At 44.4% G+C, this 19,386-nt stretch overlaps 1 protein-coding gene across 1 annotated transcript in view; it reads left to right on the top strand.

Moving 5' to 3' along the window:
* The window catches only part of GPC4 (glypican 4), a 69,757-nt gene extending 50,601 nt beyond the window's left edge, over nt 1-19,156 (top strand). The window contains exons 4-9 of the mRNA XM_055727476.1: nt 6,440-6,605; nt 12,397-12,527; nt 12,731-12,877; nt 13,293-13,429; nt 15,636-15,811; nt 16,774-19,156. Coding sequence (XP_055583451.1) covers nt 6,440-6,605; nt 12,397-12,527; nt 12,731-12,877; nt 13,293-13,429; nt 15,636-15,811; nt 16,774-16,982 — 966 coding nt within the window. The 3' untranslated portion in view covers nt 16,983-19,156. The remainder of the gene's footprint in view (nt 1-6,439; nt 6,606-12,396; nt 12,528-12,730; nt 12,878-13,292; nt 13,430-15,635; nt 15,812-16,773) is intronic.
* The last annotated feature ends 230 nt before the right edge of the window (nt 19,157-19,386 follow it).

The raw sequence follows: 19,386 nt of genomic DNA, 5'->3' as shown, positions 1-19,386 counted from the left end.
CGGGGACAGGTGATTGCCTTCCCACAGCTGTTCCAAAGCTGGAGTGAGAGCCCGGTGGCTTTTTTTAACCTCTTTTGCTCTGAGCTGCCTCATCTTTACTCAGGCTTCTATGGAGCACAAGTTGAAGCTCTGAACCTGCATAAACCAACCTATTGCTGGCCTGTGTGAGCTCCCTTACCTCCGGCTGCATCTCCTGAACTGTGGCTCCTACCCTTCTTGGCATGGATGCTGCATGTGGACCAGACATTAGCTTAGGAAACGCGGTGACGAAAATAATGAAACAAGAATTAAGGCCTGTATCATCAAAAACATAAGGGCGCTGAGCTCCCATTTCATTAAAAATAGTGCCCCTATTAATTACCTTTTGAGGCTCTAAAAGTTTAGGCAGAGAGCAAAGGTCCAGTCTCCCTTTGTGCAGTCTTTGCCCTTGGTTTGACTTGAAGGGGAATGTGACCTTAATCCTTCTTCAGGAAGAAGTTCATATCCCTGTAGCCCATGAAGCTGGGCAGCCTTCAGACAAGAGGAGAACCCTCCCAGGGAAGTGACAATAAATGAAATGTGTTGCTTGCGTGCACTGAGGGGAGATGGGGTGCAGATCATGCTGCTTCATGGGCAACTGAGGAAGAGCCGAGGAGCCCTTTCAGTGTTGCGGAGGGACCTCCAAAGAAGCAACACTGTCCAGGCAGCAAGTTGCAAGCTGTGAGGCCAGACCAAGGGGCTGCCGTACATAAGGATGTTGCCTTCCATGTGCCAAGGGCAAACATCAATGCAGAAAACAATACCAAGCACTTCTCCATATCAAAGATGACCCTGAGAAGACCTGCCAAGAATGTGGCTGCATCTGCCTCTGCTCCCGTGATCTGAGGGTCTGCACTAGGCATAGCCTTCAAAGCATGCTCGAGCAGCAATCGTCACGGATTTGACAGGCTGAGGGTGCACATGGATGTGACGGTGGGTTTGGAGCTGATGGCATCATGCAGGAGTGTTTCAGTCCACTGGTTTGGGTTTGGGGGTATTTTTTTGTTTGTTTTTTTCAGGGTTTTTTTCTTTCTTTGCCTTGCCCTGCGCTGTATTTTCAACATTAGCAGCAGAACCGATGTGAGGGATAACTAAGGAAGTTTTTGGGTATAGCTACCAAGATGAAATGTTCTCGCTGTTTTGCTCATTAAAGCAAACAAAACACTTCTAAAAATCTGCTGTGTCTCTGGGTCAAGGAAAGGCAGGTGCTGCGGAGACCAAGCTTTGTGTGAAAGGCACATTGGTCCTGAGGACACGGAGTGCAGAAGATGCTAATGCTGCCATCACTCCATAAGCGTTCAGTGGAAGAGGCATCCACTTGGCACCCTGGGGTCCCCTCTGCCCTGTGCAGGCTGGGAGTGCCAATGGGGAGGACAAGCACGCAGTGCTTCTGTTTGACTTCTTAATATTAAGACTGAGCTGTTTGAGTGACTGGTGGTGTGATTCTTGGGAGCTCTGCTGTTCCTCTCTGGCAGTGTCACATCTGGGTGGGGTTGGGGGGAGGTAAAGCAAGCTGTAAGTAGGGAGTAGAGCATAAGTGTAGTCTTGAAATTTTCCTTGCCCAAGATAAAGCTGCAGCAGACACTGCCATGGGTAGCAAGTACTGACAAGGCACAGAGCTGTGCAGTTCCCAAATATCACTCCTAAATGTGCTCCCTTGTGCAAGACCTCGGAGGCTCAACTTTGTGGTTGAACCAGATGCTTTCTAAATTATTTGTGTGCTAGCACTGGGCCAGCAAAAATTGGTTAAATGTGTAGTGAATTCCAGAACACTTTCATTGGAATATTTGGGGTGGGGAAGCAAACCATGAGCCTCCGGAGTGATTCTCTGCTTCACAATGAGCTGAATGTCTGGACTGGCACGGGCCAGGATGATGCTCTTGCACAACACTGAGGGAAGGAAAAAGTGATACAAGTAAGGCTGTGTTGGTCCCAAAAATCGGTGACACTTCACTTGTCTAAATTGGCTGCTCACCTGGAACATCCCACAGTCCTTCAGTCAGCTTTGGAATTACTTTAAGTCATGAAATCATCTTTCCATGTCACTGGGAAGTTACTCCTTCAGTATTCCTTATGCAGTATTGCATATATACGCCCTAATGCATTTTTTTCTCCAAAGAAAACACAGTATAAATCAAAAGTAATTTTACTGCATTTACTTTCAAATTGTTGGATTTTTATGTTTTCTGGTGGCTGTGCTGCTGGCATGGCAACACTGTTGTTGCGCAAGCTTGGAAAATAAGAAAGCCTGAGTTATCAGTGTTATTATAAATAGTTATTAAAGCTGACAGGATTTTAAATATTGTTATTAACATTCTTAATGTTAACTTGAGGGTAGAGTGAGAGAATAGAATGTGGCTCTGGCTGTCTGGCAGCTGGTGGGAGCTCCCCGCAGGACCATCCATGGCTGGAGCTCTGTCATCCTTCATCCTTCCTCAGCTATTCCTTGCCTTTGGAAAGAGGGGGAAAAGAAGCTGGTTGCTTCTTTGAGTTTTTATCTGCTTGCACAGATTGGTTTATCTTGAGTTTTGGTGGCTTTGTGGTAGGCTGTTAACAAGGCGTTTCACTTGATAGGTGTGTACTTCAGTGGTGTAGTTTCTACCAGATGTATGCATCCAGATGTAATTGCCAACAAGCTGGAAAAGGCTAAGGATGTAAGGCAGTTTCCCTTATGTGAAAATGAAGCAGGATGGGTATGACAAGGTACCAACTAAAACTAGATTTTATTATACCAAGAGCATGTCTTTTTTACAAGAACGTGATTGTACCTTCAACAGTCAATGGAATTTGGGGGGCTATTTCAACAAACGTGATATGAAGCATTTGAATTAAGCCCAGAATTGTTTGCTTTTCACTTAATTTTTGTGAATTGTGTGTGAATCTGTATTTTTAAGGAGCAAGTTCAATACGAATGTGAAGATTGGTGCCAAAACACATCTGTTAGCAGCTTTTAATCTTCACGTTTGACAAAGCATATAGATACGGACAAATTGTAATTTACATGATGAAACCACAGGGTGATGGATTGCTGCAGTGGTGTGGAACGCCACGGAAAGGAAATAAATTTCACAAGATAAAAGGAAGGGGTTGGAGTGCATTTACTTCTATTAGAAGTTTTTACAGGGTATGAGCACTATAGCGTAGTACTACCTGGGCTCAAATCTACTAGAGTAAATCCTCTTCAGCAAATAAAGCTTTCTGCTTTATTAGAAAGGAGATTATTTGGTTTTGAGGGTCATTCTAGAGTAGAGTTTGAATGAACTTGGATTGCTTTCCAAGATAAACACAACCCCAGAACAAAGCATATCTGGGTTTACGGTTACATACAATGGTGTTTTAAGAGCTTGCACCTGGCGTGGCAGAGTGAACATTAAAAGCTTGTGAAGAATTGCCAGTGCAACATATGGCACATCCCACTGACAGATCCAGAGTTGGTCTGGACTGGGTATGGGCCCCTTGCCAGGGGTTAAGGTTCTCATTGCTGCGATACACAGCAGTTAAGCATTTATCACTGTTGTAATGAGGTGTAATTGCTCATAATCTTCCACGAAACTCTCTTGGAGGTGATCTGTGTTTGTGCCTTCCTGTTGCTTTCTGACACCATAAAATGTCAGATCTGGACTGATGAATTTCCCCTCTTTGTCTTCCTCTTCACCTGCAACTATATTGCAAACTAACATCATCTCTGTGGGTTACGTCCATTGCTAGTTAGGGCTCGGTTTGGCAGTTGCTGCAGGCTGGGGTTTGTCTTTTCTTCGTCCCCTTTGCCATCACCCTGTGCTCAGCTCTGTAGGGCTCAGAGCTGCAAACCTATGCAGGCAAGGAAGCAAAACCCCCTTTGCTTTTAAAATCATCCTGGGTCTTTGTTCAAAGGACCTAATCCGACTGACCATCCCAAGTTGTCTGCCGTGGAACGTGGGAAAGCGGCTTCAGTTTCCTATGCATCTGCTGGGATTCATAAAGATCAACCCCTATGAAATATCAAAGCCAGGGGATGCTGCAGGATTGCAGTCGCAAGCGGGGAACCTAAGATGGGAAGCTGCCTCCTGGGTCACTGCTGGGCAGGTGATTTTGTGCAACACGCTGCCATGCAATCCCGTGCCATGCATGATGGGGCTGGGAAGTATCCTGCTCCTTGTCCCACTTCAAACTGCTCTAGTACCTGGCTGGTGCTGTCAGCATTTTCATAATTTTCTTCCTGAGGAGGATGCAGAGCACTTCTTTGAGGGCCAGTAGTGCTAGGATAGCCAGGATTTACTGATAAGCCTCAGGACTAGGCGTGGAGGTCCTGGCATCTACCACCAAATGACATAAAGGGATGTTTATCAGAGAAACTGCTAAACTGGGGCATCCTTCAGAGCTCTGTCTCTGGGTGCGAGATGTTATTTAGTTCTTCCCCCCCCCCCCCCGCGCGCGCAACTTTTTGTTATGCAAGGACTGCGCCATCTGGATGGCAGATGATACCTTTACATTTGTCTGCTTTCAGTTTTCTAACTATAAATCATCTGATCTGGCTGGTTTCTGTTGCTTGAGTTCTTCCAGTGTTTGAACTAGCTCTGCTTTAAAGCCATGCTGCCCCAATAGAGAGCTTTCTGCTGGGGCTCCTGCTGCTTCTTCCAAATATAAATATATATATATATATATATGCACCCTGAAACGTCTGAATCTGATTCCCCCCACCCACAAACAGCTTTCTACATTGTCTCCTTTTGCTCAGCCAAACGGGCTCTTTGTGGACAAAAGAGGGGTAAAGCGATGTCTGAACAAACGTTGTTGGCCAGCCAAAATCCAACGCTGAGTTCCATCAACTGCAGAAAATTGTCTTGTCTTTCTAAGTTTCCTTGCCTACTGAAGAGAAACTGTGATCTTTCTGGAGTTGTCAGAAACACAACAGATTTTTATCTGTCATCTTTTTTCATAAGAAAAGAGGGTTTAAGAATCTGCTGATGATATAGCAAAGCCAGCCTGATTATGTAGTGGTGTTTTTGTTTTCTGGTTTGTTTCTGTTAAAATCTGTTGCCTCTTAGTTTCATGTGCTGCCAACTAGTTGATTGTGTTCAGTTTCTCCATAGCCCTTGTGCTGAGATGGGATTCACAATAGTAAGGTCCTCAGCGTACATGTGGTACCAGGTCTTCCTCGTGTATGTTCATTGCCATTCAGTCCTGTCACCCTTTTTGCCATGAGGTGTGGAGGCCATCCACATCTCCAGCCACTCGTACTGAATGACATAATGACTTCTTCCTCGGGGCTGTGTGTGTGTCTCCTTCAGCACGGTCTTGGATCATAACGTATTGAGAGCACTCGCCATAAACACCTTACAAGAAGTCTCAAGTGCATTGCTTAAAACACCAGAGACCACTTCTATTTTGTCCGTGTATCTCTGATCATATCGTAATTTTCCTTTTTCACGTGTGGCTAATTAACACTTAAACTTGCTCTTGAGGGAGCTTCTCTGTTCAGTGCTTTAGGTGGACCCACCATGTGGTCGGTGCTAGTATGTGATGCTGGAGTGAATGCTCCTCAGACCGGCTGGGTGGAAATGGTTTCAATGAATGTTTTGAAGCTGGGCCAGAGAGTGAATCAAACATGAATGACCATGAGTCACTTTGGAAAATAGCCCTGTCAAGGGCTCGGGGTGTGGGGGGGTGACGTGCCTGCTGCAGATAGCTCTGCTTGCTTGCGCGCCCAGCAGTTGCACATTGGCTTTGAGGGTCCTCCCAGCTTGTCCCCAGCAGTGGGGCTGTGGCTGCCACCTCCTTCAGGTGTGGGGAACAGTGTTATTTAGCATGATGAGTGCTGAGTATAAATGAACCTGGGTATCTGTCATGTAAATGCTGTGTTGCAGGAGTTGAATAGAAGATAAAGGAGCCAGTCTCTGCCGGAGAGCCCTGCTGTGCAATTGTCTGGGAAGAGCTGAGCCGGGGCTCCGCAGAGGAGGAGGGCATGCTCATGGCGGGTTTGGCGCAGGGATAGCGGCACACATCTCATCTCATCCGTTTTTTCCCAAGAAATCCTGGCATCGTTGTCTTCAGTGTGTGTTTGCAGCAGAGCTTGGGTAGTGCAGCCTTGCAGTTATGCCTTTTGGCTTGGTTTCTTTTTACTGCCTTCCCTGAGCTCGAGTGCTGCGTGTTCCCTCAGGGCTCCTGTCCTTGCAGCCCAAATACGCAAGGTGTATTGCAGTGCAGATAATGTTTTGCAGAGATGGGGACTGTCTGTGCCCCCTGGAGTGGCATGTATACCCAGGAGGTGAGCCAGGCTTCTTCATCTGCTCCTCGGATCCCTGGATCACATAAGTGGGGAGCTCTGTTGCATCTCCTCTGCACAGCTCTGTCCCCACCCACCCTGGGGTAAATACGTGAAGTTTTTTGCTTCAGTGACAGAGGGCTAATTTTCTTCTTTCTCTTTTTTTCCCTTTTAAAGGTGAACCCCACACCGCAGGGTACGCGAGCACTGCTGAAAATGATGTACTGCCCACATTGCCGAGGTCTGGTATCGGTGAAGCCTTGTTACAACTACTGCTTTAACGTCATGAGAGGCTGCTTGGCCAACCAAGGGGACTTGGATGCCGAGTGGAATATCTTTATGGGTAAGGCAACATGGGGTTAAAACTGCATGAGTATATATTGATACTGCATCCCTCACCTGAACAGTTTTTGTGAGTGGCTGTGCTGAGCTGTAGCAGGTTTTTGATGGGTATGTTTTACTTCCACATCTCTGTATACGGCACACCTTTTGCTGTTCACGTTAGTTTCTAAATGAATAAGACTTCTGTCATGCTTGTGACCTCTGCTGCAGCGAGCTTTAGGAGGGTGGAGGTGCAGTGTGCTTGTAGGCTTGGGGTGTCTCCTCTTGCTGGACCAAACATGTATGCAAATGTTTTTTCCATACTACTCATTATACATTGTTGTCACCATACAGCTGTCCTTCCTTGAAGCCAGTGTTTTTGCTCAGCAGCCTGGGAGTCTCCTTGCCAGCCGTGGTGACCTTTGGGAAAAGCTGTAGGCCTCTATTTTACATTCAAAAATTGAATGGGACATGTGTCTGAATCTGTTCTTAAACAGCTCATTTGGTGCTTGGCCACCGTTGTTTTGAGATGTTGGTAGGCCTTATGTGGTGCTCTGCAAGTGTTTTCACCATCCTGTTCCTCCTGTTTGTTTTGTCTCTTATCTGCTCATGAACATTGTTATTTGATACATGAAATTTAGACTGAGATGTTATATTCTACCTTGGGTCAAGGCTCAGCAGAATTGGTGATGCATCATGTTTTGGGGGCACAGGCAATAGGCAATGTTTAATGTTTTCATTTGTGCTCCTTTTCCAGAAGGCTTGATTTATCTCTGAATGAGCATCCTTTGGGAGCAGTCATTTCACTCCAGTTGATGTGTGATGAAGTGCACATGTAAAGTATCTGCCGCTACTGACAAGGCTGCAGTACTCTTCCCATCCCACTCATGGAAGAAAAAGACTGTTAGAAAGAAAAGATTTCCCTTTACTAAGCCGTGAGATTAAAAAAAGGAAACTTGCTGGTAATTGGCATTTCAAGCTAGATTTAAATCTTAGAACTTGTTTTCTCATGTTTTGTGCACTGGCTTTTCACTTCGTTGCCCATGCCGACTGGATGTGTGCAGGGTATTATTTTCAGAAGGCATTTTTTTGCCTGTGTATTCCATATAGGGAGTTAAATGTGACATTAAATTTGGTTTCCAAGTCATTCTCTGGGAGGCTGACACCCCTCACCCCCCCCATTCCTCCCAGCCGTCTTTCTCATGAGAATATTAAGTATTTCAGCTACAATTGTTGCTGAAATAGCTCAAAGCCAGGAGACTTGCAAACATCTAGTCCAAGTAGAAAAGAGGAATCCCATGAAAGGGAAGGGCATAATGCCAGAAAACAGACAAAAGCACAAGCAGCTAATTGCTGTAGGTGGTATGCAGCTAAAAACGAACCTCAGGGGAAGCTGGCGAGCCCTGTCACACGAGACTGATCAGGGACTGCATACAATAATTAAGATTATTAAACAAGACAAAATAAATAAATGTGATTCTAGTTTGGAAGCAAAGCTTTCTTCTTGCAGTGCTTCCTCCCCAAGGGGCTTCTTGCTTGCTCATTACTTAAGTATGGTATTAAGCATTGTTACATTTATTGGCAGTATTTACTTGGTTCTTGCGCTCTGGGTTGATTCGTGCAGTGGAGTGTGTATACTGAAAACTTCAGTTGTGCTTTTTTAGATGGTTTAATACCTGAACAGGTGCTGGTTATGTTCCAGATTTTGGTTTCTATTGCAATTTGCCACTTGAGGCAAATTAAATTAAATAGATCTGGTGTTTGGGGCAGGGCATGTGTCACAAATACAACCTGCATGTGCGTACAAAGGTTTAAATAAATAAATAAACAAACAAACAAAATAAAAAAATCCTACATACACACACACCCCCCCCATAAAAATCAGCCCACCTGCATGGGGTCAATGCTGTTTTGCATTGTGGGTTTAAATTATGTCAAAACTTAAGTTTTATGTTATGACAATTACTTATTACATGTGAAAACCAGATTTTGAACCTAGCAAAATAATTTAAAGATAGGTAAATGGGAGAACTTGCAACAAATGTTGCAAGTATATATGAATTTGGGTGCATGTGCATATGAAATATGCATGTGCATGTGTTAATGGGTCTATATATAAGTCAGTTATGTAAAGCATTTCCAAACTGGGATGTAAAGTTTGTCAGGTTTTCAAGACAAGACTTTATACTTCCTTACTTCTGCAAAGTACCTTTTAAAGTTGTGGTATATGAAATAATGACTGAATTACCCTCTTTTCTTCCATTCAACTATCTGAATTATTTCACCCTCTATTCCTGGCACAATTGTACACCAATTAGACTTTGTTTCAAACAAGCTCTTCGGGGGGAGTTAGAGCTTTCCTGAATGAACAGTGTTAATCTCCAGTGCCTTTTCATAATTCCTGCCCCCCCTTCCAAAGGTTCACTCTGCTCAGAGATGTCAAATTTAGGTTCCATACACATATCTGGAGTACTACTTTGTGTGCAAAGAATTTTTTTCCCCTTAAGAAAAAAAAAAAAGAAGAAAAGATTGTTGTTGATGAATGGTCAAGGTCTTCCCCCTCTTTCCCTCCCCTTTTAAATCAGATCTTGGGGTTAAGACTGAAAACTGCCTTTTGTTCTTCAAGTCAGACAGTGAGGCTGAAGATGTGGGTTTCTGATTATTGGTGGCACAATGCGAAAGAATTGCTTTCCTTCATGAGAGTGAGGTGCTTTGTCGCCAAGGATTGTCTCAATGCCAGTAGCAAGGACAAATGTATGCAGGAGGAAAAGGGTCTTTAAGTGATGGCCTATATGGTGTGGGTTGGGGTTCCCCCCCACCCTACCCCACCCCCCGCCAAATCCACTTCTGTCTCCCCATCACAGGGAGGAGAGACAGTCTTTGTCGTGCTGTGTATTTGTAATAAGTGCCCAGGGTACATTTTTCACTCTGCCAGACTTTTTTTTGGTGACGCAGATCTGAGCCGCCTCACCGTGGTTTATAAATATCAATTATTTTGCACCACAGCTGGGGCAAAATAATTGATATTTATAATCAGCTTGTCTCTCCCAGAAGTGGGAAGTCTTTTTGGGAGATGAATTGTACTGAAGCTTCATTTCTGGTGTCAGTGCAGCGTGCCTCCCCTCTCGACGCGCAGTGATGCTAGCGTTATCTTGAACCCCAGCCAACCTTATTAATGTCAAACGTGGCTGCCAGAGGGAATCGCTGCTCACCACGACTGCTGGTGGGGACACCAGCCAGCTCCTGGTGGGAGGTAAAAGTTTTTGCAGGATGTTTCCAAAATCAAAATTGTGGATGAGGTAGAGCCACCCCACCCCCCCCTCCCTTCTAAATTTTAATAAAAGTTTATTTCGTTTAGTGCTCCTTGCCAGTATCAATCCCAGCTCCTGAAGAGCTCCAGTTGAATATATTTTCCAAGGGCAATTATTACTTTCCTTATCTTTTCTCGCCAGCTTTGGCAGCTCTGCTGGAGGCCGAATGCATTTTCTCTATCGGCAGTCAAAGCGGAGGCTGCATTCCTGGGCTGTGATACATGTAACGCCATGGCACCCCTGCTAACAAAGGACCCAATTCGCTCTACATTCCCATGGTCTTGTGGATGGCCTGCCCGGCTCAAAGTTTACAAAGACGCCAAACAGCCAGAAGAATTGGGGTTTATGTTTCCTTTCAGTCTTTCACAAACACTTTATTGATCTGCGGCCTTTCCTGGCCACTCAGAGAATTAAGTAGTTACAAAATGGAATGATTTTTTTTTTAAACTATGCATTTTGTGTGTTTTATTATCTGTCTATTCATAATATTTTTATTTGAAATGAGCGGCTTCCTGCAAACTGCACTGGGATGTTCTTTATGCACGTGAAAAACCCCAAAAGCTTTGACAATGATGAACACATTTAAGTTGTGCTCCACTTGTTTACAAAAGTCTCCATTTGGTAGCACATCAAAAGCATTTTTCTCCCCTCCGGCACAATGGTATATTCATGCTAGCGGTCATTACTCAGAGATTTGAAGCATCACTTTATTGGAGCCCACCACAATACAGTCTAAGACTCTTTGTTTCATTTGTTATTACCTTCTTCTTTTCCTTTTTTTTTTTTTTTTTTTTAAAAAATGTGTTTAGTTCAGACCTACGGCTAAATTCCAGCCATGCCCTGCAACAGCTCCATCATTGATGCTGGTGGTGTGTGCTTGCGGGGCGAGTGGCTTTCCTGGGGGCTCCAGCTCCTCCCAGGGTTCACTCCTTAAACACCACCAGCACCTTAGTGGAGCTCTGTGAGTCCTAGCTGACACGGTTTTTAGGATGGATTGATCAACTGATAGACCGTTAACTAACACCCAGCAAATCTCTAGGATACTGAGTTGTCTTGAAAAAAATGGATTTACAGGGTAGGAAAGCACCTGCAATTTAAGTGGGGGTTTTGGTGTAGGGCGATTTTTTTATTATTTTTATTACTATTTATTAATGTTACAATAATAATTTAAGTACAAGTAGATTAGTTATATAGTTGTCGTCAGCTTGTGGATTTTTTTAGTGTAGTTTAACATGACTTGGGTGCTCAGGCAGAGGTATTACTAAATTGTTCAGTATGTGGGATATCTTTATAGGGCTTTAACAGGTTAACTGGAGCCCACAGAAGTTCTCTGCTTGTTGGAAGTACCTTCTTGTGCTTAGGAGAAAGGTGAATGTCATGAGAAGCACTTTTCATGAGATATTAATAGACTGACTGTGAAATGCCCATTTCTCCTTCTCGGAAGGGAACAAGCCTATTTTGGGAGTGGGGAGGAGCTCTTCGGGAGACTATTTTACCTCTGGGCCAGTGGGGCCCTTGTGCCCTGGCCTTCCATGTCACAAGGCTAGGAAAAAAACACAACTGGGAAATCAGTTTATGGCAGAGTGTCATGAAGTGACGCAGAAGAGGAGGCCATCAAACGGAGTGCTTTTGGGTTGAGGGACCACAGTGAAAACTAAATAAAGGTTGTGATGGGTGAGAAGAGACAAGTGCTGAGCACCAGGTGTGTACCTGGAGGCACCTTCTAGGGGAGAACCAGAGAGAAGGCTTAAATTCAATGCAGGGTGAAGGCCTTTGTGCCAATAATAACTTCTCAGAAGAAGTGCTGGATGTTCAGTAGCTGCTGTGTTTAATGATGTATTTGGTGAAGATGTGCATGTCTGCACAGGAGGAGTGACCCCATGTCGGCTGAGGGACTTTTCCATCTCCCCTTGCCTGGAAATGTGCCAAATAGTAGTGCACAGCGTTTACCCTGGTCTCATGCAGTCTCCCTTGTGCAGATTGTCCATGTAATGGCAGAAGGTGCGACCCCTTGGCTTCCCAATGCACGACAAAGCCTGTAGCCTTCCGTAAGGGAGAGATGGTAGCAGTGATCATCTTGTGGCCCTTTTGCATTGGTGTCTTGTATTCAGGACCAGCCTGAGGAAGCCAGTGGATTTGAAAGCAGTCTTGAAAAACAAATGACACAAGGCAACTTTTAATAAACAGGCACGGAGAGGAGAGTGTTAGTAATGCTCGTTCTAATGGGAGGAGCTGACTACAGGCTGCCTGCTGGCAGGCTGCGATGGCTCTCCCTCATTTAATGTAGTGTTTGATGTATATGAGCCCATGGCTCGATGCTGGCAGCCTGTACGTGCCTGGTGAAGCTGTAGGCTCTGGGAACAGCAAAATGTTTCCTGGAGATGTGTGCTGGTCAGAAGCGGTGTTGCAGTGGGTAATGGCTGTGTGCTCAATCTGTTATCCTTGTTACTGTTACTCCTGAAGCGCCACCATTAAAAGCCTTTGTTTCTTTCTTTGTGTTAGATTCGATGCTGCTGGTAGCAGAGAGGCTAGAGGGTCCTTTCAATATCGAGTCCGTCATGGACCCCATTGATGTGAAAATTTCAGATGCGATCATGAACATGCAGGAGAACAGCATGCAGGTGTCTCAGAAGGTAAAAGGGCCAAGAAGACACTGAGGCTTTATTTATCCAACGTGTTTTGTTTTCACACTCTTGTCAATGTTTTTTCTTTGATGCTTTTTCAAGTAGGTATATAAAGCTGACGTATTATTTTGGGCAGGGACTGGGTTGGAGCCTGGAGAAGGGAGGCTCTTGTGACCTCCCATTTCATAAAACCCTTTCCTCCTCTTGTGTAGGTTTTCCAAGGATGTGGCCAGCCAAAAACGCTTGCCCAGGGCCGGACTGCTCGCTCTGTCTCTGAAAGCGGTTTCAGCGCTCGTTTCAGACCCTACAACCCGGAGGAGCGGCCAACTACAGCGGCCGGCACGAGCTTGGACCGACTGGTGAGTGCCTGATCCTGCTAGTGCTGCACAGGCGCTTTGCACCCATGTGCCATAGCATATAATTTTCCATTTGTAATTTATAGGGTTTCTTAATATTCCTTGGCTGTCTTAAACTCTCTGAGGGGTGTAATCTGCCCATGGCTCTAGACATGAATTACCTCAACACTTCTATGTTAGAAAAGTGCCTGTGTTTAAGGCTTGGCTTATGAGTAATATGTGTGTGAGGAGCCATGTTTAATTTTGTATTAAAAAAGTAAATCAACCATCAAAACACGCAGCCTGAAGATCTGGCCTATACACATCTGTTGTGATAAAAAATACCTTTCCAGCTTCACTTTTAATGACTGGTATTCTGGATTATGTGCCGTGTTTCTTTTTTTGTTTGGTTTTTTTTTTTGTTTGTTTTACTTAATAGGTTACTGATGTGAAAGAGAAGTTGAAGCAAGCCAAAAAATTTTGGTCATCTCTCCCTGGCAACATTTGCAATGATGAAAAGATGTCTGTAGGCACAGTCAATGAGAACGAGTGCTGGAATGGGAGCGCCAAGAGCAGGTTTGGCGAAGTTTGGCCACCCCCAGTTAACTCTTTCCCCCTCACCCCAGCCTTTCCTGGCCCACTGGCCCCTCTCCCCAAGTGTTCTTCTCCTACAGGAGTGATCCCAGCTCCCCCAAGACAGGTTGCTGCTATTACCCCTTTGTTTTTTGTAGGTGGGAGAGCTTGAACACAAAGCTAAAGGGTTGTTCAAACTCTGCGTAGTGGTTTGTTTTAAAGGAGGGAACTGAGACTAGATATGCAGATATGGCATCTCTCCTTGGATTTAAACCTCTTACTGGTTGCTTACGGGTTTTTGGAGGCAATTTGTACAAAATCTTGTATCATGGGCACAGGGTAGGGATGATTGTGGTGTCTGACAGAGCTGTGGCCCCAGTGCCCCCAGCTGGTGTTTCTATCAGAAGCTGTTGCTGGGCTCCCTGTTGAGCAAGAGCAGGGGAGATGGAGGCTGGTGAAAGGTCCTCTTCTCCACTGCTGAGGTCAGTGACACAAGGGGGCCCGTGGTTTTCTTGCATGCTTTTTGTGGAAAAATACTTACAAAGCTTTTTTTCCCCCTCTTTTCTTTCTTGTGAGGAAGAAATTGCCAACATATGAATAAGCCAAAGGTTTTCTGTCATATTGTTTGTGTAACTAACCTTTGTTTTGGAAATAGAAGTTTCTTTTTTTTGTTTGCTTACTAAGGAAATAAGCAAAATCGAAGATGTTCCATTAAGAAAAAAAAAAACAAAAAACAACCAAGACAGTCTACCAGGGTTTTCAGCAGTTTTTCTAAGTAATAGTAGTTTTTACCTTTGTTATTTTTGGGGCACAGGGCAAAGCCGTACTGCATAAATTTTGTGCTGTTTTGTGTGCGCGCCTTTAACTTCGTCTCACTTGGCCGGGGTGATGGTTTAGGTGTCTCTGACAAGAAATGACTCAGTCCTCTTCAGGTTTTGTTTATCAGCAGCACGTACAGGGCTTTCCACAGCAGATTTCCCCAGTGCGCACAGGGGCCAGCACCAGTAAGGAGGGGAGATGGAGACTCTGCAGCACTGGGCAAGGAGACAAAGGGGAGGCTGGATATCTTATATTTTGCTTTGTTGTTAGTATTTTCTCTGTGGCTCCAATAAGCTAAAAGTTCAGTGGTTTCTCTGACTTCTTTGAAACATATAATATTGATCACAAATAGTAACAAAACCAATAATAATAATAAAGCCTTCCATATATAGGACAGGATTTGAGCATGCCCTTCATATGTATGCTTATATCTCGCTGCCTGGTCTCAAGGGTCAGTAGGTTGTGCTAAAGGCTTTTTTCTCGTGATACTGACATTGGCATCATAACTAAGAAAAGCAATGCTTTCTTCAGTTAAACAATGATTTTTATTTTTTTTTTGCTTGTCAAGTCAGGTAATTGGAGGAGAGAAAAAATTGTTATATCCCTGCTCTGTAAGGTGATACTCCAAATACCTGTTTCAGGAGATGTATTCTGTTGGGGTTTGTTGCTCAGTCTCTTTTAAACCCAGAGGCTGTATGTGTATTCAATTCTGAGCATGCACACCTCCTCAGGCTGAGCAGCTCGTCTCTTCTCTGCTTCAATGCATGGGGTTATGTTATCTCATCTTCAACATCACAGATGTTTCTCCTGCTGGGGTTATTAGGGAAATTGCATCTCATGTCTGCGTGGTGGGAAGTACACATTTAATACCCCAGCTTGATGGTTAAGGTGCATTATGCAAAGCCAGAATGACACTCTTGGCTCCAACAGTTACTATAGGTTTCTCTGGGATAACTATGGCCCCAAAGGTTGTTTTCCTGGAAGTGTCATCTAACTGGGCATCGAGGCACCTAGGCATCTCAGCAGCTTGTTTTTCTCTGTTGCCTGCAGTGAGCTGATTTATGCCGTTGTAAGCTATTATTACTATAAGCCCTAGACATTCCTTCACTTTTCAGGTTGGGGAGAAAATCCTTACCCTGTGCCGCAAAGGCAGGGGAATGTGAAAACAATGTTTAATTCCACATGCTGCTCAGATTGCAGGGAGGGGAGATGGGGTAAGAAGCTGGAGAAGGGCTCCATGAGGGTTATTATGTGGGAAGATCGTGTTGGGCTCAGAGTATCTCCCAGGTTGGAACAAAGGTGGCATCACCAAGTTCCCACACTGTTGCCCATCGGTGTGGGACCCTGCCAAGCTGCAGCTCTGGTACCAGCAGGAGTGGTTTCTTTTCAGGTATGACTTTGCGGTGACTGGGAACGGCCTAGCAAGTCAAGTGAATAACCCGGAGGTAGAAGTTGATATTACCAAACCAGACATGGTGATTCGCCGGCAAATCATGGCTCTGCGGGTGATGACCAACAAGCTGAAGAATGCGTACAGTGGGAACGATGTCGACTTCATTGACATAAGTATGTGTGCTCCTGTTTGCCTTTTTCTTTAATTGCATTTCATGCTAACACAAGAGTAGCTGGTTAAGCTTCAGCTGTGGGTAAAGCATGTTGGTAAAGAGGGTGGGAAACAGCATCTCCAACAGGCTGTGTGAGGAGGCTTGTTTCCATTGAATCATAGAATGATTAGGGTTGGAAAGGACCTTTAATGATCATCTAGCCCAACCCCTGCAATAAGCAGGGACGTCTTCGGCTAGATCAGGTTGCTCAGAGCCCCATCCAGGCTGACTTTGAATGTTTCCAGGGATGGGGCATCTACCACCTCTTTGGGCAACCTCTTCCAGCGTTTCACCGCTCTCACGCTAAAGAATTTCTTCTTTATATCTAGCCTGAATCTACCCTCTTCTAGTTTAAACCCATTACCCCTTATACCTATCGCTACAAACCCTACTAAAAAGCCTGTCCCCATCTTTCTTATAAGTCTCCTTTAAGTACTGAAAGACTGCAATAAGGTTTCCCTGGAGCCTTGTCTTCTCCAGGCTGAACAATCCCAAATCTCTTAGCTTGTCCTGATAGGAGAGGTGATCCAGCCCGCTGACCATTTTCCTCGCCCTCCTCTGGACTTGCTCCAACAGGTCCGTGTCTTTCCCGTACTGAGGACTCCGGAGCTGGAGGCAGTGCTTAGCTGGGGTCTCACCAGTGCAGAGGGGCAGAACCACCTCCCTCACCTTGCTGGCCATGGTTCTTTTTGGGAGCCCAGGCTCTGGTTGGCTTTCTGGGCCATGAGCACACGTTGCCAGCTCACGGATGGGTGCGATGGACGGCACGCCGAAGCCACATTAACCAGAGGACCTGGGCTTCTGTTGCGTAAATGTTGAAACATCCATGCGCTTGCTTTCCTCGCTGCCCCCGCTGCCTTCTGCGAGCGAAGCTTGGTGCTGCAGGTGGCAGAGGAGGACAGTGCGTGTGTTTGTCTCCCACAGGTGAGGAGAGCAGCGGGGAGGAGAGCGGCAGTGGCTGCGAGCTCCAGCAGTGCTCCTCAGAGTTCGAATTCAATGCCACCGAAGTCACTGGGAACTCCAACAAGAGTGATAAGAACGTGAACACTTCTGCCGCTACCAGGAGCGGTTTATCACAAGCAGCCTTGCTCCTTAGCATTTTGTTCTTGGCCATGCAAAGACAATGGAGATAATTGTGCAGCGTAGGTGGGGGGGGGGAAAGACTTTTAATTATCAAAGTTAGAAGGCACCTGCTTTCACTTTTATACCATCTAGGGACATTGCTTTTTAAGTTAATGGACAACAGTGTACAGTTTTTACTACGTTGCCACTGGTTTTAAGATACTGATGTATTTTTTTTTTTTCCCTTGCTATTCTGGGAATAACAGGAATGGACGGGGGCTACCAGTCTGTCCCGTTCACCAAGAATCCATATTAGAGGTGGATAACAAAAATGTATATACAAGCCTGTAGTTAGCTCTGCATTTGTGTCTTTATGACTTTTTTCTTTTCTTTTTTTTTTCCTTTTTTTTTTTTTTTTTTTTTTTTTTTTTTACTATATTTCTTATGAAAACAAAAAAAAAAACCCAGGGTCTTCTTTTGGCCTGTAACAAGTATGTGTTTCTGAAATGAGAAATATCTGTACAGAAGCAGGTTTTATTTATCATGTTATCTTATGGGGGAAAAAAATAATTGCCCAACAAGCAGAAAACATGTTTCATGTAGTTAACTTCCCATTTATCCACATTATGTTAGTTGCCTTATCTGGAAAGAAGTGGAAGTAATTTGTCTTTATTACGTGGTGAAACAGAAGGTGAAGGCAGAGCTGGTCGGTGTGCCAAGTGCCCTGTTTGCATAGGGCGTTAATGCGAGGAGCAGGTTGTACTTTCTTTACAGGAGGTTTGGTTAAATTGGAAGAGTCTACAGAGAATTCCAGTTCCGCAGGCGCTAAGAAGAGCTGTCGTTTGTTCCCCGGGATCCTTGCAATTAGCTGTAACCTGTAGGTCAGTTCCCGACGTCCATCCCCCGTGGGAATAAGGCATTAAACTTGTTCGGTTGGAAGCAACGTGTCGTCTCGCAGATCCGAATGCCAACATGTGTCTTGTCTGCAAATTTGTTAAGATGAATGTTGGATTGATTTTTTAAAATTTGTTTGTTTTTAAGGAATACTCGGGCAAGGGGGAGGCGGGGGGGTGCCGAGTTTGTTCTTGCAAGAGTTCTGTTTTCTCTCTGATGGGGGGGCAAAAGGGAAGGAGCAGGCGGGCAGTGCCCCGCGGCACCGTTGCAGGCAGGTCGGAGTAGGAGCAGTCAGGAGCTGGCAGGGCTGAAGATGTCTCTTTTTCAGTGTATTTGGTCTCCTGGGAGCTGATGCCCAGCGACTGTAGCTTTTAGGCACTACCTGAGACACCTTCCTCTCTACCTGCGCTTTTGTAGTTGGAACAGTTTTGTGGTGAACAGCAACTCATTAATAAAAGAAATGTATATTTTTAAGAAAAGAGATTAAATAATTTTTAAAAGAGTTTAGGGAAAACAAAGTCTTTGGAAAGACTCAAAATTATTCTGCATGTCTCCTCCTGCTTTAGGTAGCCTTTAGGTCTGGCTGGATACTGGGATCCAGCTGGGAGAGCAATCCAGAGAGAGAGGGTTTGCTGTATTCCACCCTTGTGTTGTAAGGATAATTTTCTATTTTTATATTGAAGCATTAATTACTTGTTAGCTCAGGGTCAGCGTTATATTCAACTTTTATTTTCACACCAAGTTTCTGCAAAGCTATAAAGACGGGAGTATTCTTGGCTGGTATAAACAATCCTGGAGGCTTAATTTTACTAGAAGTAGCCAGTTATTTATTAAAACATGATGTTAGTAGAGTTAGGGATATTCTGGCTAGATTATTTTTCTTTAGAAAATAAATCATGGAACCATAAAGTTGAAAAAGTTATAAATTTATGTGTGGGAAAAAATGGATTGTAAATAGCTAAGTTGCTTTGCAAGGAATTGGAAAATGTGCTGATACTTAGAAACTACCTCAGTTCTGAGGAATTTCCTTTCTAGCTTTGAGTGCTATTACATTTACTTGGTAGAAGTGAATCTGGTCTCCAATATGTAGCTGAAAGAGTTATCCCTATAGACCTTGTTAGATTGTTTTTAATTTAGAGGGTTGAACTACATCCAGCTGTTTTCTTTCAGCTAAGTTCCCTAACAAAGAGAATTTCTGAATTAAATATTGCTGATGGTTTCCATGACTTTTCCTGATTTGTTTGGTTTCATGGCATTTTCTGATTGCCCTTTAATTATTTAAATGGTTCTAGCCATTTGAATTTTAATCCTGAAATAAACAAACCTTAGATGCACTACCATTGTAAATATATCGCAGTAAGGTCTGACTGGATAACCCTTCTGGCTTATACCCAGCTGGCAGGCCGGCAAAGTTAAATGAGGAGAAAAAAAATAAAATTAAACTTCTTCAGAGCTCAGAGAGTGGTGGAACAAAAGCCCTTGTGTTCAGAGGGGCTGACTTCTCCAACATCTCCCTTCTTGGCATAAGTGTTCATATGTAAGAAAGTTGCTTGTAAATTCTCCTGCTTTTGAGCGTTACTG

The sequence above is a fragment of the Falco cherrug genome, chromosome 15, assembly GCF_023634085.1.
Source record: "Falco cherrug isolate bFalChe1 chromosome 15, bFalChe1.pri, whole genome shotgun sequence".
NCBI classification, from domain to species: domain Eukaryota; kingdom Metazoa; phylum Chordata; class Aves; order Falconiformes; family Falconidae; genus Falco; species Falco cherrug.
The sequence above is the reverse complement of the archived record's forward strand: the minus strand, read 5'-3'. Positions and strand labels throughout refer to the sequence as shown.